The 19,875-nt window shown below is 35.4% G+C and overlaps 1 protein-coding gene across 4 annotated transcripts in view; it reads left to right on the forward strand.

The window, feature by feature from the left end:
* SLIT2 (slit guidance ligand 2) overlaps positions 1–19,875 on the forward strand; it is a 357,572-nt gene that overhangs the window by 288,715 nt on the left and 48,982 nt on the right. For all 4 annotated transcript variants that reach the window (XM_036921029.2, XM_057502128.1, XM_036921031.2 and 1 more), the window contains 8 exons: positions 1,998–2,141; positions 3,674–3,840; positions 4,732–4,864; positions 8,028–8,096; positions 10,724–10,795; positions 11,307–11,378; positions 12,953–13,024; positions 15,632–15,795. In XM_036921029.2, the coding sequence (XP_036776924.2) occupies positions 1,998–2,141; positions 3,674–3,840; positions 4,732–4,864; positions 8,028–8,096; positions 10,724–10,795; positions 11,307–11,378; positions 12,953–13,024; positions 15,632–15,795 (893 nt within the window). The remainder of the gene's footprint in view (positions 1–1,997; positions 2,142–3,673; positions 3,841–4,731; positions 4,865–8,027; positions 8,097–10,723; positions 10,796–11,306; positions 11,379–12,952; positions 13,025–15,631; positions 15,796–19,875) is intronic.

Below are 19,875 nucleotides of genomic sequence, written 5' to 3' on the forward strand. Positions count from 1 at the left end.
CTAAAGGCCCTGTCTCCGAACAGTCACACTGGGAGTTAGGGCTTCAAACTCACGGATTTGAGGGGCACACAGTCCGTTCATACACCACCGCAAGGAGCTTATCAGAATATTTCTTCTGACTAGTTCCATTCATAGGGCTCTCCCTGAGACAAGTTCTCTAAATTTAACTTTCTCCTTCATTAGATTTCTGATATTTTTATTCCACTTACGTTTTGGCACCTGAGATAGACACCCACAGGCTCACTGCTTAATCCCATTCTGCAACAATGAGCATAACATTCGGAGCCAGGCTGCAGTATTCAAAGGTCTAAATTAGATTTATCTGGACACATCTATTCCTCTAAGTGGTATCTTTCAGCTTGGAGCCATAAAGATTTTGTCAAGATACCCCCACAGCCCCTGGACTCCTTAACCCTTTAGGAACGGTAAACCTTTACTAGTGCATGTATGCATTTCAGTGAGTCTTTGAGTATCTGACACTGCAGGCAAAATGTGGTACATATGTGTACTTATGGATTTTTCTAGGGACAAACAGCATAGCTTCCTTCTCTCAGGGATCCACATCTCCACCAAGATTAAGACCAAGTGCTCTTTATTATTTATGGCAAAGGATAGTGCTGATAGAAATATTTTATTCTGCATTTGTTTCCTAACACAAAATGATGCCTTGATAAGAAGAGCATCATCCTTCCTTCTTATCTGTGACTTAGCAGAATGCAAAAGCTGATATTTCTTTACTACTTTTATAGGGCAATCTAGAATTTTGAAGAACCACTGTGTTAATTTTTTTTTTTTCCTGCTCTCACAAAACACATAGTGTCACTTCCTTTACACTCTGCTGGTCTGAACACTTAGTTGCAAACCCCTGCCCAGATTCCAGGGAAGAGAACGCAAACTCCCACTTCTCAGTGGAGGACTGCCAGTTACTTTGTGAAAGAACATGTGGGATGATGTGTATATTTGGTACATCTTCAGAAAACACAAATTAACCTGTGAAATAAATGAAGCAGATCACTTTACTAAAGGGGAAATTACTCCAAGGACTAGCAAGTATTCAAAATTACTCGAACTAGTTCTGTGTTGTTCCTTTATTTATGCCTTTCTTTTTTGCATATTCTAATAAGGTGGTCAACCCATGTCTAGAAAAATTAAGGAAAATGAATGAACTTTTCATTAATTCTGATTAAAATCTATGGCAATTAGGCATTTTTACATGAGATTATGAGAAGCTTTTCATTCCTTTTCTAAGATCCACAAATAAACAGTTCAGCAAAGAATTGAGAACTGAGCCAAAACTTGAGCAGTGATAAGGAAATGACAACAGTGTTAATCCTATTGATGGCAGTGATTGAAACATACATGGTCAGAAATTTTTCAGGGAAGCCTGCTTAAACTTCATTGTGAACAGCCAGAATCTGTTAACCACTTGCTCTTTTTAAAGATCTAAACTGTTAATGAAATAACTTTTATGCATAAATAATTTGTGCAAGCTTGGGGATGCTCAGTCAAGTGTGGGTCCCTAGCCCTTGTTGACATTGACGTTGTATGGAAGTCCCTGAGATGCCCTCAGTTCTTCATCTGTTGTAACTATTGATTTCTTTTCTGCCTCCTTTCCATTCAACTTCTACTGTAGCTACTGTGAATACACAAATCACAGGGCTTCAGGGGCACTGAAAGCTGTAGGTGAGTTAGGACATCATGTAATGATGTAAACATACTTACATCGAAGGAAAACATTCTACCCTAGTCAGATGGGGTTGTAAGTCTATATCAGACTCATTATGCTTTTTTTGTTTGTAATCATTGCCAACTCTAAGCATTTTATTCTTGCACATTCTCAGTATATGTCCATAGCAATTCCTAATGGCAGGCAAACGTGTTCAGCAAACAGTGATGAATTCTACACATTTGCAAAAAGGCATTATTTTGATCCTCAGATAGACAAAATGGATTGGCTGATACTTTATTTCCTTAGCAATGTTCTTTTTTTCCCTCAGGATGTTGAGAAGCAATCGCATAACCTGTGTTGGGAATGACAGTTTCATAGGACTGAGTTCTGTACGTTTGCTTTCTTTATATGATAATCAAATTACTACAATTGCACCAGGAGCCTTTGATACTCTCCATTCCTTATCTACTCTGTAAGTATGAAAAATAGTCTACATTTATGTACCACCGAGCCAGTGTATTATATTTATCACTTTGATCAGTAGCATTTTAATACATTATTAGGCGTTTCACAAAACACATGATCAAGGATGCAGGTATCGAAAGAAGAGGACAGATTTGTTCATGTTAAACGTACTTTAATTTTTCTAAAAACATTACCTACTATATCTATATTAAAATTTAACAAAACTTACAGTATTTTTAATCAATTATTTTTATAACTATGGGGTATGATGTGGCTCAACTTATAAATTTTTATCTTATTTTTAACTTCACAGTGCTGAAAATAAAACTCATATTATAGCTTTTCCCCAGTGATCTCACACTGGAGTCTTTTCAGTATGAGTATCATAAAAACAAAGTTGATAGGGTCATTGCCAACAAACTATGCTCAAAAGAATCATTCACAGTGACAGGAGAAGCATTAGGATGGCCAGGCCAACAGTAAAAGCTGTTCACTGGAGGACATTTACTATGATATTAGGGAAATATTGAAGAAATAAGTTGAGCCTGTCCAAGAAGACATTTTATGTAGACAGTTCAAGAATCAAGAATATTTGTAGGTCTATAGACAGAACTCAGAAAGTGTCAAAAGAAAAAAAAAAACTCCAATGTATTTCCATGCTCTTGTATGTCAGTATATAAAAATGCAGTGTTTGAAGTGATAAATCTTATCACTGATATGATTTCCTGGTAATGGTGGCATCTAAGTATACAAAGTAACTAAAAAAGTAGTTAGAAAGAAAAAAAATACATATTCAACATAGAAATAATTTGAGGGAAACATCCATCCATCAAAAAAGTACTTAATCCTCTCTCTACATAAAATGTGACATTTTTACATGGAGTGACTAATTTGTGCATATTAAAGATGGCATGTTTATAAATAATAGGATTGTCAATAGGTTTGCGCTGAAGAAGTGAGATGCCAAAAGTATGGAGATATGTAGAGGTAAATTCATTTTTATAACTGGCATTTAATCAACTCACTGTCAGTTTAGATGGGAAACCTATTCTCTGGAGCAAATATGAGATGGAAATCTTGAAATGACAAATTAATGAAATAGCTGTTGTCAGGTTAAACTCAATAATATAAGGTAATCAGCCTTCATATTTATATTAAATTACTGCATTATCAGTGTAGGGAAATTTGACAGCAAGTGAGATCTCTGACAAGTTTGAATTCTTTCTAAATGAGATTATCTATCAGGATCCACTGCAGAAACCCTAAATTGCTGTCTTCACTTTATTTTTCACATGAAATTATTGGAAGAAATCTTATATGACAGTGTTGTTATTTTTTAAGTTCCAAACATTATAGCCCAAAAAATGCATCCCGTAAGTTGTGTGTGATAGCATATGAGTTGTTGGGGGGAGGGAGTACAAAGGATAAGAAGGAATTGTTCTGACAGAAAAAGGTTGGGAAAATGGCAGCCTGTGGCTTCAAGAAGTAAGCGAGTGAAACCCTAAACTCTACCCTCTATTGTTTGCATGTCGTGCTAAGAAACCTCTTGGCCAATCCTTTCAACTGTAACTGCTACCTGGCTTGGTTGGGAGAATGGCTCAGGAAGAAAAGAATTGTAACAGGAAACCCTCGATGTCAGAAACCATATTTCCTCAAAGAAATCCCCATCCAGGATGTTGCCATTCAAGACTTCACTTGTGATGATGGTGAGAAAGCACATGACTGGTCTGATGCTAGGGGGCGTGACTCCACAGTATATTAGAGTTCAGGCAACAAATAGTTACTGTGCACTTCTCTGCTTTGCACCCTATATGTTGTGTGTGATTTTTGTTTTGTTTTGTTTTAGCAACAGGGCACTTACATTCTCAGACTGTTATTTTTCACATGAGTCTACTTGATTTGTGTTTCTGAATGTTTTGGAAAATTTTCCAGTTTCCAGCTTGTGATGAATACTATTTATAGGGCTTCATTTTAACTTTTCTTTCTTATTCTGAGCGTGTCTTTTAGCAACTGCGATTTTCCAAAGAGAAAAGCAATTGGCTTATAAAATAGAAATTCTAGTAAACCTAAAAAAATAATAGTTTCACTTGTTAATGCTCTCTATATATCACTTTATTTGATTCTACAGCCCTGTAAAGTCAGTAGAGCAGGTTCTATTATTATTGCCAGTGAATGGAGAGCTCATTTAAGCCCTACACTTTAAAATGAGGAGCCCATACACTTTTTGCTGAACATTTTAAATTAATCTGTCCCTTTATGTCTCTTCATGTCTTCCTCCTTACAATTTCTCCATAATTCAGTTTACATTTATATATTCTAATTAAAAGTATAATTTGTGTAAATACCTAGAAAAAAATACTACTATAATTGTATTAGTAATACAAAATGTGAGTTATTTTCTGAACTTCTGCCCTAGGTAGTCTGAAAACAGGGCTATATAGAACATATGGTGTCACTTTGTAAATACTTAATGCCCTATACAAAAGTGATCATATGGTTCAAGACTCTTGTGTTTGTTAAGCTAATGGCATAAAATCCCTTCTAGCATCTTGAAAGCCACAAATCAGGGTTTTCCTGTATTTCTTTTGACAATTTAGGAAATGATGACAACAGCTGTTCTCCACTCTCTCGCTGTCCTACGGAATGTACCTGCTTGGATACAGTAGTCCGATGTAGCAACAAGGGCTTGAAGGTCTTACCCAAAGGCATTCCAAGAGATGTCACTGAATTGTGAGTAGAGCTTGTCTTTCCCTTTCCTTAACAATTACACAGCAAGGGAAATGGAAACCAAACAAAAATCTTTAGAGTCCTGTTGGCAAATTGCATTGTATAGGCCATTACTTAGTATCATGTACAACTCCAAGCAAGTAATGTAAAAGCTAGTTCAGATGCCCTCGGGCAATGATGTTTGTGTGTGTTTCTCCTTTTTTTCACTATAGGATTTCTCAGTGCTCCTCTTATGCTATGGTGCACTGGGAAGCTGCAAGAGACTATGGTAACATAGAAAGATCACTCCCACAGTTATTTGTCCCTAAAGCCCTTTTTTCGTGGAGTATCTTGCAAGACTAATGTTCCATCAAATGCAACTTGGCAAATGCTGTTTATTTAGTTTATCTATAGTGTGTGGGATAGTCCATATGGTTAATCATTCTTTACCACTATGTTCCCTGGGAGAATATCTCACAACATGGGATACATAAATATCTGGGATGTGGAAGAAGTTGTCATAATCTTTATCTTTAAAAAAAGATAATGCCCTTTGGATTCAAATTAGAATCCTTTAGATTGTAAAGGATATGGGACCAATTATCCCTGATTTTTCATAGCTGGTATTTGACCACAGATTACATGGCCAGTATACACATACCTAGATTCTAAGCACCATGCACGCTTTTTTAGCTGCCTTATGCTGTATAAATGCAATGGAAAAAATCAGAAAATAAGCTCCTTGAATAGTGGTTTATGCCTGTTCCTTTCCATTCATTTATCTGTATATTAATATACCAGATGCAAATACTTGGTATGAATGCAGCTGAGTCATTGTGCCTTTGTTTATTTTTTGTCTATATGAAACTGTATATCAAACATGATTTAAGTCCAAATGTAATTGGCGCAGACATATGCATGTAATCCATGCACAGCTGCACAAACTTTCCAAATGAGCAGCTTTGATATAAACTTTTGGCAACATGGCACATAGGTAACAAAATTTAAGAAGATGTCACTTCAGTTATCAATGAACTTATTTTCAAATCATGTGCAATTCTATGAATCCTATTTTCGTCCTGAATGGAACACTTAGCAAAAAAGGTATAATCTAGCTCATGTACACAAAAGGTCCCTCTTCAATTTGAACTGCTGTAAAGTGGTCAGTCACTCTTGTTATGAATCACAGTGCTAATTAACTATAAGCACTTGCTCTGTGTGTGTATAATTAAACATTTAATTCTAATTTTAATATGCATTTATTTCAGAAGATTATCCTCCAACTAGTGTTGGGAAGCTTGGTGCTAGTAGAGTATTCTGTATACAAAGCACTGATGCTAGGGGCACCCCAACCAAGAACATAGCACTCAAAATAACATTAAGATCATTTTTGATACCAAGTCCTCTTTCTACCATTTTAACTGGCCCATGCCTTCATCTTTGACCTGATGCCCATCAAATAATTCTTTAATTTCTTTATTAAACTACGTCTAAGTATCTGCTTAATTCATGTCCTATGTATGCCATCTGTTTCCTCCGTCAGATAAGTCAAATCTTCAATCTGTTTCTCTACAGGGTATTAAGAAGTTACATTTTTCTTAAGGAAATATATTACAGAGATGAGGAAAATATTAACTCATGTCTTGTGAATTCTAGTTTTTCCTCCCCAAAGGCTTCTTTTTAGAACTATACCAAGTCAGCAAGCTCCGTCTCTACAGAAACATATATGCGTATATTAGAAATTTTTCATGTGCATATTATATTTAATTATTAAAGAATTTGGCAAAAATAAGTATGTATTGGTGGACAATTTTGAACAAATGGTACCCATTAATTTTAATCAGTTCCATATAATTTCCCTCTTAGATTGTTTTACATGCAGACATCCGTAGCGCACTTTCCGAATCTTGTTAGCTTTCTGTTAGGACGTTTTCTAGTATGGAGGGGAAGTGCTGAAGTATATGGGATTATGCTTCCCTCTAGTGGTACCAAGAAATATTTCACTAGAGGAAAAAGGCATCAGAGAGGAAATGCGATGTCAGAAAATTGGAGCAGGGATAAGTAAGGAGTCATAACGTATGCTCGACTCTTAATCAAATATTTATTATATATTTTGATACTTTGTGCCTTTTATATAACTACTTTCATTTTGGAATATTTGAAATAGATGGTTATCTTAGGCATTTCTCAGCTTTTCTATAGCCAGCAAAAAATACTTAAAACCTCAGCTTTGGATCTCAGGATTGGCCACAGTGTGGGTGTAAAAGGGGCCATGTGCCCAATGTGCCAGAACTGTTTGTGGGTAAATCTGTAGACAGAATGTCCAAGTTGATAAAAGACATCTTTGCATCACCGTCTATATTCTGGGAAAGAAGAGCCCTGGAAGGAGATGGAATCTACTTTTCCTTTTGGGACATCGTGATGCAACATTAAGCACCCATTTATTCTTGGTTTTTTTGCCAGTTAATCCAAGGCATATCAATTTTCCGATTATTCTACTGACTCTAAACAGAAAGAGGAAATTTCTTTTGTATGTATTAATTACTTCATATGTATGTACATATATATATAATATTTGTACATCTGATAAATGTTGTGATTTTCTATGAAACCTAAAATTATTATCACCAAACAGATGTGCAATGGTAAAAATTTTTAAGGTGTTTTTAAGTGAAACCTAATTATGTCCAAATTCCCACCTATCTCCATTAAACCGTCCATTATTGTTTACTAAGTGCACTGAAGCATATTTAAGGCAGGGAGGAGTGGTCTCACCCTCAGTGGCATGAATCTGTCAGTGGTGAGTGCATCTCATGGTATTGTCTCCACATAAACGCAAGCAAGCTGGAGGTCGGCTAATTATATGGTTGAGGGAATGAGCCTTCTTGCTGACATGCAAATGGTTGGATACATGCCTTGCCCCATTTAGATAAACCACAAAGAACTGGACTCATCAGTTCCTCCTTGGTTTTAAATTTTAACCTAAGTGATCCCCAAAAGAATTCTACTAGATTGGACAACTTTGCTCTTGTTTCTTTACTTCTGTTAAACAGCAGTTCCAGCCAAGAACACAGTCAAGTGCTTCCTTGCCTCAGTTCAGAGTGAAATAGTGTCAACTATTTTATGCTATGCCCCTGTTACTGGATTATTTCCACTGTTAAAAAATGTATTGTTTCCTTGTGTTCAGGTATCTGGATGGGAACCAATTTATGCTGGTTCCTAAGGAACTCTATAACTACAAACATTTAACACTTATGTAAGTAAAATATTGTATTTTTCTGCCTTTGACTTCTTATTCTACTTCATGAAAATGTGGATAGCAAGGGGCAGCTCAGATCATATAAATCAGTCGCAGCTAGATGCTTCCTTCCTTGCTCTATGCGGCTCTGCATCATGAGCTACATGTTCATTGACTATCAGTCAGGCGGTGCTGTGTCTTAGAAAAAAGGTCCTTCTCTATTCAAAGTACAGATAGTACAGATACGATAAAGTCTAAGTATCAGAGAACCATAGAAATGCAGCAAATCGGATACTTCTACCAATAATGAAAATGGGCTATTTTATGTCAAGCCAAGGAAAGAAAGATAGAAAACAATGTCTTCATTCTTGGTTTTTAAGTAAAAGATGGTAGGAAAGAACTTTCCTGAAATTATATTTTACTTCTAGATTATTAGTTTTATTTTTTAATACATTACAAATTATGTAATGAGATTTGAGTATTAAAACGTGTTTTATAAAATCCATATTTCGTAAAATTGGCAAAGATGTTGATATTCTGAGTCTGGATTTCAAAAATTAACTTTTCTTTCAGTTTGGCTTGATGCCCTCCTAAAATAACATGCTCATTAATGTAAATAATTTTTTAATATCTTTAAGTTGTAAGTACAAGATCATATTTAAATATACAAACATTTTGATCATTATGTGCACAGTGTTTGAAAGAAGATATAATTTTACTGTATATATAATGTCACACTAGATATTACCTTGTTGATAATTGATAAAAATCACAAAACAAAACAAAATCAGCAACTACAATAGATCTATAGGCAAATACTTTAGATTTTGTTTAGGTCTATTTGGTTTTAGAATAAATATGGAGGCTAAAACAGCAATTTTCTAGTGTTCCTAGAATAAAGAGGATTATTCCTAATTAGTGAATTCTAGAAACATAGAAAGCAGAAAATGTTACATTTCTCAATGTAAACTTTACCCTAGGCAAGTTAACATTAGTAAAATCCTGTGAATTGTTTTCAGTTTTCCTTACAAAATGGGAAAATCAAACTCTTTGTAGGAAGTGTATAGAACTGTTTGAATGACAAGTGATTAAATTAATAAAATGAAAATAACCCCTAAGATGTCTTGTTCTACGTCTAGTTATGTATTTAATAGCAGCAAGAGCTGATTACATACATTTTGTTCTGTTAAATAAACTATTAAACTAGTGCTGTTTCCAAAGGGTCATTTCAGCAGAATTGGGTCATTTGTGGGACAGCATGTGATTACTTAAAACCAGTCTCGAAATGAAAAATGAGTATTTTTAGATTCAGAAACGGTTTTGCCAATAACTCACTATACTACTCTAAGCAATGAACCTATCTTCTGTATCTTTTGCTAATACAGATACATTTATTTATTTATTTATTTATTTATTTTTAATTTAGGTATTGTGCTTCAGAGATTAATTACAAAGCTCCTGTAACACTTATATAGTTTTCACAATTTTATGGGTCCATTTTACTGGTATTTTGGTATTTTTGGTAAAGGAGTAGATAATCTTCAGCTTTTCTGAGTACTGCATTAATTTTTTTCCAGAAAAAAATCTGGTGAATAATTATACAGACACACAAATAATCAAATTACAACCCATAATTTTATTTCATTTATTCATGAATCTTTCTTTTATTCATATGTTTACATTTTGTTTTAGAAAAACTGAGTGCATGTATACATACACAACTCACATATATATGACATTGTGCACATATATGAGTGTGTGTATGCACAAATTCACTAATTTGCATCACAATGCAAAATATATATATTGTGTTATCTGTCGTATATTATTATATATTGTAATATATATACAATACATATTATATATCATATATGTATTACTATAAAATAAGGTCAAGTTTGCTGAATATAAATTACAGCTCAAGTGTACAGTGTACAAAGTACACTTATAAATAGCCATTTAGCATTGGTAAAAAAGCCACATTTCTAGCATTTACTTATCATTCATTAAGCAGACATTTACTGAGCACCTACTAGATAGTACGAACTTTACCAAGGGCAGTTTTTCATTGCGGCATTGTTTTTGGTGATGACATTGTAGATATAATTGAATGTAGGTTTCTTCCAGTTATCCAACTTGAGTATGTGTATGAGAAAGCATATGTATCTATAGAGATAAAGTATGTGTAACTGATGGAACCCCCAAGGACATAGGTTTATTTCTCACCCATAAAATGTGTCTGTTGTGAGTGGCTTCTGCATGTCTTTCCTCTGGGACCAGGGACCAGGCAGTAGGCATGGGCTCTCTGGAACATCACAAATCTTTCAGAGGGAATAGAAGGATAAGGAAAAAGTGAGCTAACTCTAAAGTTTCTGTTCGAAAGTGAAACCAGCACTAGTGCCCACTTCCTGGACAAAGCAAAGCAAGGCATAATGTCACTTCCAATTTCCAAGACTGGGGTATGAATAATTATGAATAACACTACCGTCCACCTCAGAGAGTTTTCCAGTGTTCTGTTATTTTCAGATAAAAGCCAAGTGCTAACAATGTTACTAGACTGTGAACATGAATCTTCTCTAAGAATCAGTAAAATTTCCATTTCTGTGGTGACAGTAGATTCCATTTCTTCCTTTTTTCTCTTTTAGAGACTTAAGTAACAACCGAATAAGCACCCTTTCTAATCAGAGCTTCAGCAACATGACGCAGCTTCTCACCTTGTGAGTGTGACAGTGCGCTACTGAGTATTTATTAATTCAATGGACAAAATGAATTTTCTGGGCACTGGACATTCCTGGTAAACAAGACAGATAGAGTCTCTGCCCTCAAGAATGAAGTGCTGTTGGGAGAAACAGACTAATAAAATTTCAACACACAAACAAGTACAGATATTATAAAAAGTGTTGGGAGCAATAAAAGGAACAAAGAATAATTTACGATTCTGGTGGGCTTGGAAGAGATGGGTAAGACAGACTCCTGAGGAAAGTCATCCTGGGGGGCGCATAGTTGAGGCATCCCATCGGCAGGTGTAGGAAGCAGTCTGGACCGTATTTAGGTAAATGTGTTGTGTTAGCAAAACAACACAAAGATTAAAAAGTATCTTATGCATCAGTCAATATTCTCAACTCATAAGATGTTAAAATAACCCTTTGTGAACTGCTTTATTTTAAAAATGACACGTGGTTTTTGAAGATGCCTGAGTAAAACAAATGGGCGTCTATGTGCTTTCAGAATTCTTAGTTACAACCGTTTGAGATGTATTCCTCCCCGAACCTTCGATGGACTGAAGTCTCTTCGGTTACTGTAAGCATTTTATGTTCAACAAAACATTTATTGTCTCAGGAATCTGACTTGGGCATTGTCTTTTTAATTATCTAACTGCTTTCTTGATTCTTCAGATAGATGCAGTAGGATTCACTACAAATTTGGAAGTAGGAAAATCATATCTTACTGTGTCATTGCTCAACAGCTTTGTTTGGACACCACATTTTCTTTTGTAATGCGTTATTGCTATAGGCATTTACTTGATAATACATAATATTAAGCTGTATGTTTTATATAGATCCAACTAATTTTAAATGAAATATAGGAAATTTTCATTCCTTTAAAAATTATATAACACATGAATACATCTTTACATATTTTTTAAAAATGTATTTTAAAGTATATGAAATAAGATAGGATCCTCAATCCTAATACCCTCCCCCAGAATTAATTGTTAAACAGTTTGATGTTCTCTTCTGGTCCTTCTTTATACGCATTTGTTTTTATATGCTGACATAGTATGCCCATGGCTATATAACTTTTAAAACCATAAATAGGATTTGTTCTTGTTCTGCCACTCGCTATTTTTATTTAACATGCTGTTAGACTATTTCCATTCCACCATATAAAAATAATGCTCAACCATCTAGCTGGTACAGAGTATATCCCATGAGGTGAAGGAACCATAACTCACTTAATCATCTTCAACTTTACTAATATTAAGTTTGATTACAGATTTTCATTATTCTATCTGGTGCTGAAATTAAAATTCTACACATGTATCTTACTGTCATGTGTAATGAGAGAATACCAAAACTAGCTGTGAAATTGTCCCCCAAAACAAGATTTTTGTCAATTTACAAATTTCCACCAGGTCTATTTTAATAGAGTACCTTTTTCAAAGCACTCTTTCAAATACTGAACATTATTAAACTCTTCATATTTGTTATATGACAGATTGAACATTATTTGCTATTCCTATTTTAATTTGCAGTTCTAATTACAAGAGCATTTGAATATATCTTATTTGTATTTTGGGCATTCGTGAGACTCATGTTTTATGAGCCTGATCATACTTCCCATTTTCTTTGGGGTATGTTGTCTTTTCCAGATTAACATACATGCCTTTATGCATCTACAACTTTAAGTTTGCAGATATTTTTACAAAGAAATGAATCCTTATGTCTTATGTACGTTGTAAATATTTCCCATTCTCTTCCTTATATAACATTTTTCATATTATGGGTATATTTTATGTTGTCAAATATGTATCATTCTTTTCCTTTATGGTTCCTTAATTTTATACAGTTCTTTTGAAAACCTTTCTCATCCTATGTCTATAAAAAAGAGCTCTTCTGTATTTTCTCTTAATACTATTTTTAGTTTCATATTTACGTTTAATTCTTCAATATAAAATTTGTTATATGCATATGATGTGAGGCAGCAGCTAACTTTTGCTTTCCCAAATAGATACCCAGTTGCACCAAAACTATTTATTGTATAGCCCATCTTTTCTACACTGATTTATTATAAACCAGTCTCATACATGCATGGAAATATTTCTGAAATCTCTGAAATATAGGAAATTTAATATTGCCTTTTCTTGCTTTTAGTTCTTTACATGGAAATGACATTTCTGTTGTGCCCGAAGGTGCTTTCAATGACCTTTCTGCATTATCACACCTGTGAGTACCTAGTTTATGAATGTGGGTTTAGGGTCAAACTGTCCCAGGCAAGTGAGTTTGGAAGACACAGTCTTCAGCCACCTCTTCTATTGTCACATCATAGGACATGATTGATTCCATCTTTAAAGAAAACATAAGGATTTTCAATCCAGATACAGTGCCCTCTACAAGATAGCCTTTATTTATCTTTCTGGCCCTTATTTCCCATTAGCTGAGTTCTCTTTGCATAACTAAAAGTGTCTCTTCTTATAAACGTGGCTCCCCAAATTTCTAACCTTTGCCTTTTCTCTTAAAGTTCTCTGATTGTAAAATATTGGCACCCTTCAGTTCAGTCTGTCCAAACCCTGCATTTCTAAGTGACATCCCATGTATCATGGCTTCCATGAAGCCTATCCTGATTTGCTCAGACTGGATTCATTTATGTAGCAAATATTGCTCAGCTATATTTGTACCTCCATATTTCTCAGAAATACAATAAAACAATATGAAATATTTGATAAATGAAGTCCAAAAAATCTGTTGGATCAAATTCCATTATTCTGTTATTTTAGTTGTAATGTTAAGACCGTGGCCAGCCTGGGAAAAAGCTCAGGCAAGAGCCTCCTGAGCCAAAGCTTTCTTAGGTCAGGCTGAGTTTGGCGCCAGCTGATGCCCATCTTCATCTTAAAGAACAGTATCCCCGGAAATTGACCTTTTGTCTCCTGGCTTTGCTCTCCCCTCCAAAACCCACCAAACTTCAAGTAGATAGGAAGTTTAGACAATTGTGAAGGGGATATGGGTGGAATGTAGGAGCCAATAGTCATTCATGCTCCCTCTGAATGTACCTTACGGGGCCTCTCTTACCAGTGTAAGTTTTTTGTGCATCCATCCATCAGACTATTTGGTCTCTACTATTACATCTTTTCCAATAAATGATCAAGTCCCAGGAAGCAAGACCTCCACTTTTTCATGTTTGCATCCCATAAACTACCTCCAGGTCGACCTCAATGCCACTCCTCTATGAACGCCATGAGTGTCGTTGCATGACGTAGAGTGTGAGCGAGGCCCCCAGCCCAGGAGCGCAAGGCTCCAGTACTGCCTGGCAAAGCATCTGGCCTGAAGAAGAACGTGGCCATTCTGCTAGCATAGGGTGATTTACCAGAAAAGGCTGCATAGGGAAGGGCCTGCTTGACCTGAAGAGAACTTTCTTCATGTGACTACCTCCCATCAAAAATGGGAGCAGTTTGAATCTCTTTGTTATGTGTTCTATTCTGTCATGCATTTCATTTAAGCATTTGTCCTTTACTCCCTGGATCATAAAGAGCTCTGCTCTACACCCCTTTTCCACTGTGTCCCCCCACATAAGAAGGACTTAGCAAATGTCAGCACAGATGAGATCAAATGATTCAAAAATATCATGTTGCTCATTTTTAATTTAGAAGAAAGGTTTGAATCTGATGTACAAGGGTAATAATATAATTTTTGTTTAGACTTGGGCATTAAAACTACTACAATATAAAATATTGTAGCTCTACAAATATATTCTGGGGGCTTCCTAATGAAAGAATAAGATTAATTTTGCTTAGGCTATAGATCTAGAAACATTACTAATCACAAGTTAATAATAAATCAGAATTAGTCAGCTTTTAAATGCTATTTTATGCATTTATGACTTGTGCCCAAGTTTACGAACCCATTGGTTAACTTCTCTGGGCTTAGTTTCTTAATCTGTAAAATGGATCATTAATAGCATTGACCTCTTAGAGTTGCTATTTAAGATAAAATGAGGTAATTATGTAAATGGCTTGCACAGTTCCTGCATATTGCAGCAGTGCAATAAGTGTTAGCTTTTCTCTAGATTGCTTTTGCCTATCACTATTACTGCTTATGTGAGTAGGAACCAAAGTTCCAAAATGAGAGACTCTGTACAGGGACAGACATCCTGTGAAGGTCCAGATCAGCTCTGGAGAGCTAGCTTTATGCATCTTTATTCTCCCATGCCCTTTCTTATTTCCGTGCCTTTGTATTTACCAGTTCCTTACCCAGAAACATTTTGCCCTACCTTTTCCACATGCTTGAGTGTAACTACCCAAAAGCTCAGGCTCTTTTAACCACCTGTCTCTCAGAAAAGTTACCCCCTGTTCACGGTCTTCTTGTAAATACGTCTACTGTAGCACTTCTAATGAAAATGATTTGCATGTCTGAGTATGTGTTAATCTCCTTTGCAGAGGAGTTCTTTGAGATTAAAATAATGTATTATTAATATTTGAGGCCCAGAACCTGGCATAGTGATTGGGTCCTCAGTGAAGACTTGGTGAGAGAAGGAAATGTTAATCTGTGTTTCAGGTGTGGACACACCCAATGTAAGCCTATCCCTGCAGACACAAGGAGACTTTGCAAAGTCCAGATCAATGTTAATGTTAGTGACAGCTCACTAAATCCCAGCTGCACATAATTCAGGAAAACGGGGAATCCCCAAATGTCTCCAGTATCTTCTAAATAGTTATCAATAAATCTATAGGGGTTTTCTACTGAGCATCACTTTGAGTTCTGTTCCCTTAGGAAATAACAATACTTCCATACTTTTGTGTGTGTATGTGTGCGTGCTTTCGTGGTGTTGTTTTCCAGAGCAATTGGAGCCAATCCTCTTTACTGTGATTGTAACATGCAGTGGTTATCTGACTGGGTTAAGTCGGAATACAAAGAGCCGGGAATTGCTCGCTGCGCTGGCCCTGGAGAAATGGCAGATAAACTGTTACTCACAACTCCCTCCAAAAAATTTACATGTCAAGGTATGGGTTTTCGCCATTTGTACTTATGTAAATAAAACATTGCCTTATTATTTTAAAAAGGAAACCGTTTTCCATGGGACTTCAGTGGGATAGCTGAATAGTCCCAATAAAGAGTTACTATTTCCACCCGTGACTAGATAAGACAGAACAGTTAGCCGAGGAGTCCCAGTGAAGAATCATGCTTTTCAAATAAATTGCTGAAATAATGCCTTGGGAATGACAGAATTTTCTTTAAAATATATGAAAAAATGAAGAGTACATAATTTCTGGAAATTCTTCTCCTAGCCTCTAACAAGTAAAATATTTTGCTTTTGCTTCGTGTGAACATGTGCCCTGCCCTAGGGCTGCCAGGGCCCTGTGGCTTTCTGATGCCAGGTAAGGAGGAGCGAGCCCTCCCCGGGCTTCAGGCCAAACCTTCCAACTCGCCTCCTGGGCGCCGTCTCCCTGTGTTGATGTGGGTCTTCTTGCTTGTTTCTGTCCCTCACTTTTCCCTTTGTTTTATGTATCTGTGAATTTTAAATGGTGTCTTAGTAACAAATATTTTCTTTTCTTATTACAACAGAGAAAGCCTAAGGAATAGGAACATGTAAACACCACCATACATTTTATTGCTGCAAGAACTAAAATGAACCACAATCACAATACCTAGAAATAACCACTGTTAAACGTGTTGTATAGATCATTCCACTTTTTCTAGTCAAATATGGATTTGATAAGCTCCTTCCAAACAATGGGACAGAAGGTTACTATTGTTCTTAAGTGTAGGTGTTTCAAGAGGGCCAGTCATAATTAGTAGATGGAGGAGAGAAATGCTTGAAAATTCTAAATGTATAATCAGAAAATGTTTATTAACATGTTTTGTGTATAAAGTGAAATCCTAGGTATTTTGGAGCATAGAGAAGTTCACAGAATATGGATGGACTTGCTTTTCAAGGCTTACCAACCTAACTGAAAAGATAAGCTTTCAACACTTGAACATTTAGGTTGGGAAAATATCTAAGTAGGTCACATATGCAGTGGGTTACAGTGTGAAGCCCAGCCTGATTTAGCCTGGCCTAAATTTCAGCTATACTTTCAACAGTTACCTGACTTTAGTTTAGTAGCTTAACCAATCTGTGCCTCAGTTTCCTCCTGCATAAGCAGGGGTAATGGCAGAGCATACCTGCAGGGATTTTCTTAAGATTACATGAGTTGTTTTATGTGGAATCTTAAACAAGCAAAGAAAAGAAAATGCTGATTTCCCATAAATAAAGAATAGTAGTTTTTTGGGACTGGAGAGAGGGGAAAATGAGGAGACACAGGTCAGAGGGTACAAACGTCCAGTTATAAGAAGTTCTGAGAATCTAATATACAGTGTGGTGAGTATAGTTAATAATACAGTCTTGTATAATGTGTATATTATATACTGGAAACTTGCTAAGAGTGGATCTTAAGCATTCTCACCACCACACATGTAAGTCCACACAAGTTAATTATGTGAAGTGACAAGTGTGTCAATATCTTGATCGTATTCCACAATGAAGATGTAAATATCACATCATCACGTTGTATATTTTAAATATATTCAATTATATTTGTCAATTATTTCTTAATAAAGTTTTAAAAAGAGTTGAATTAATACTTCCAAAACATCCTACTTTACACATAGTAAACACTCAATGTAGGTTAGCTGCCAATTTTACTATTATTACAACATTTCAAAACACCAACAAAAATATAATGTGGGACATGCCATGATTTGTTGATAAAAGAAACTGTATTCCCTCCAAACATTTTTAAGTTGGCATCTGATGTTTTTTGCCATAGCTATAAATGATTGGAACAGATGTAATTTGCTCTGCATTGTATATACTGACATTTTAAAACAAAACTCTTCCATTATTCTTTTTAATGTATTTGCTGGAATCTCAATATGGCAGCTAATTTTAAAAGAAACAGGAGCAAAACCCTCCTTAGTATTTTTACATTGTTCTTTTCCTTTAACTTGTTTTTCTCCTTGAATTGCTATTTCCAGTACCTCAGAGAATGGTTATCATTTTTTGTTAAAAAATATGTATATAATTTGAATTTTAAAAATGTCCTGCCACCCAAAATCAGTGAATTTTAAGTTTTTATTTAAATTGATTAATACACAGATATCAATTGGGACAACATAATTACCTATCAATTTGTTTATATTTTTAATAAAAATTTAAAGTGAAATTTTATTGGAAAGTTCTCTCTAGGAGCATGTGCATTGATTACAAGAGCTTCTATGAATAACCAGTGTTTTGAATTATTCTCTAGTACCCCAGATGTTTCCCTGAGGAAGTGCCCAATGGTAAACTTCCGGTGGGCTGAGAGGTACATCATTCCTTTGTAAAGTGGAGATGATTGCCAAAGGGGAGATAGGAAAGGAGAAACTGGCATGAAAACATATTCTTAGGTGTGTTGTTGGGCAAAAGAGTTTTAGAAAGACAATATGGGGAAGTTAAGAAACTGCAAACCGGTTTTGTTACACTTTCAGTACCTGGGAATATTCTTTCTCTATTTTGAAAAACACTGGTGCTTATCTGTTTCTTAAAGTTTAGAGTTTCCTGGAAATATTCCCTGAAAAAAACATTTCATGATAAGATAAATTTGAAAAAAAGCTATACACTTATATCCAATTCTTAGAGCATCATAGTTCACAATAATTTAATAAATGTTTTCAGAAATCTAACACATGCAAATATACATTCATACATATGTTCAGAAATGTTTGTTTATCTCAAGATTTTTTAAACTAATTTGGCCTTTTGTTCATTAATAGCATCTTGTGTTCTCACTGTAGCATGAATGGAAATGCGCTTGAAGGAAAGTTGGTCTGGAACAGTGTTGCCTGATAGAACTTTCTAAATGATAAAATGTTAGAAATGTTCTCTATCTGCACAGGTATGGTAACCCCTGGCCACATGTGGCTGCTGAGATGTAGCTCATGCACCCAAAGAAGTGAATTTTTTATTTTATTTAAATTTAAATCTTAATAGTCACATGTAGCTATTGGCTACCATACTGGATCATGCAGTTGCTACAAGGGCTGCAGAGGAAGAAATTGTCAGAGAGAGTGGCTGAGAAAGGTTTAGGCAAGTGGGTCTAAGCAGGCTGCTTGGATAAGCAGACGCATGTGAGGACAGCACCACAGGACAGAGCTGCAGGAGCATGGCTGTGCTGCAGGAAAATGCTGCAACTGTGGAAGTTTAGTTTAGTATTCACTCAATTATCAAATTAATAGATTACATTTATTTCCCAGCACACCCTAAACTGAAGAGCAGACAGCAGGGGTGTGAGCCAGTTGGCAAAAAAGCCCAGACATTCAGAACTCAACAAATAGAGTATAACTGCATTTAGCAGACTAGGATTTGCTCAGTTTTTCTATACCTTCATATAATTTTAGCATGACAGCAAGCATTGAAACTTATAATGCTCTTCACCAGCATTTCCTGGTATTTGTCAAAATGTTGTGAAACTTCATTGTCTCATTAAGTTCTGCTAAGATAATGTTAGTTCAATATTTATGACAATTCATACTGGATCTTTGACAATGTTGCTATACTACTATTAAAAATAATAACAGCTAACTTAATTGAGTGGTTTGCTTTGTGCTGAGAATTTTACATAGATTTTTCTCTTGTAATGTTTACATCATTCCTATAGTGGGTACTATTATTTCCCCATTTGAGAGATAAAAATATTGTAATTTAGTGACATTAAGTGATTTGCTCAAAATCACTAAGCTGCTAAGTGAAGAAGCCAGACTTTGAACCCTACCTGACACCAGAGCTTGCTTCTAAAACTTGCTTTATAATTTTCAATCAAAATATTCTCAAAACAAATTATCAATACAAATAAAACTGCCACCCTACCAATAAAACATGCTTTAGAAAATGAAAGTTTTGAACCACTCTCACCTGCTTTGCTAGAATTGTTTACTCATAATAAATGCATTGGTACAAGGAAAAGTAGTCCAATCTAGTAATTTAAATAACTCCCCCTAGGAAATCTGAGTACTGTATCTCTGAGTTTATATGCTTTCTGAGCTTGAAGGCAACAAAATGATGC

The sequence above is a fragment of the Manis pentadactyla genome, chromosome 5 (genome assembly GCF_030020395.1).
Source record: "Manis pentadactyla isolate mManPen7 chromosome 5, mManPen7.hap1, whole genome shotgun sequence".
Lineage (NCBI taxonomy): Eukaryota > Metazoa > Chordata > Mammalia > Pholidota > Manidae > Manis > Manis pentadactyla.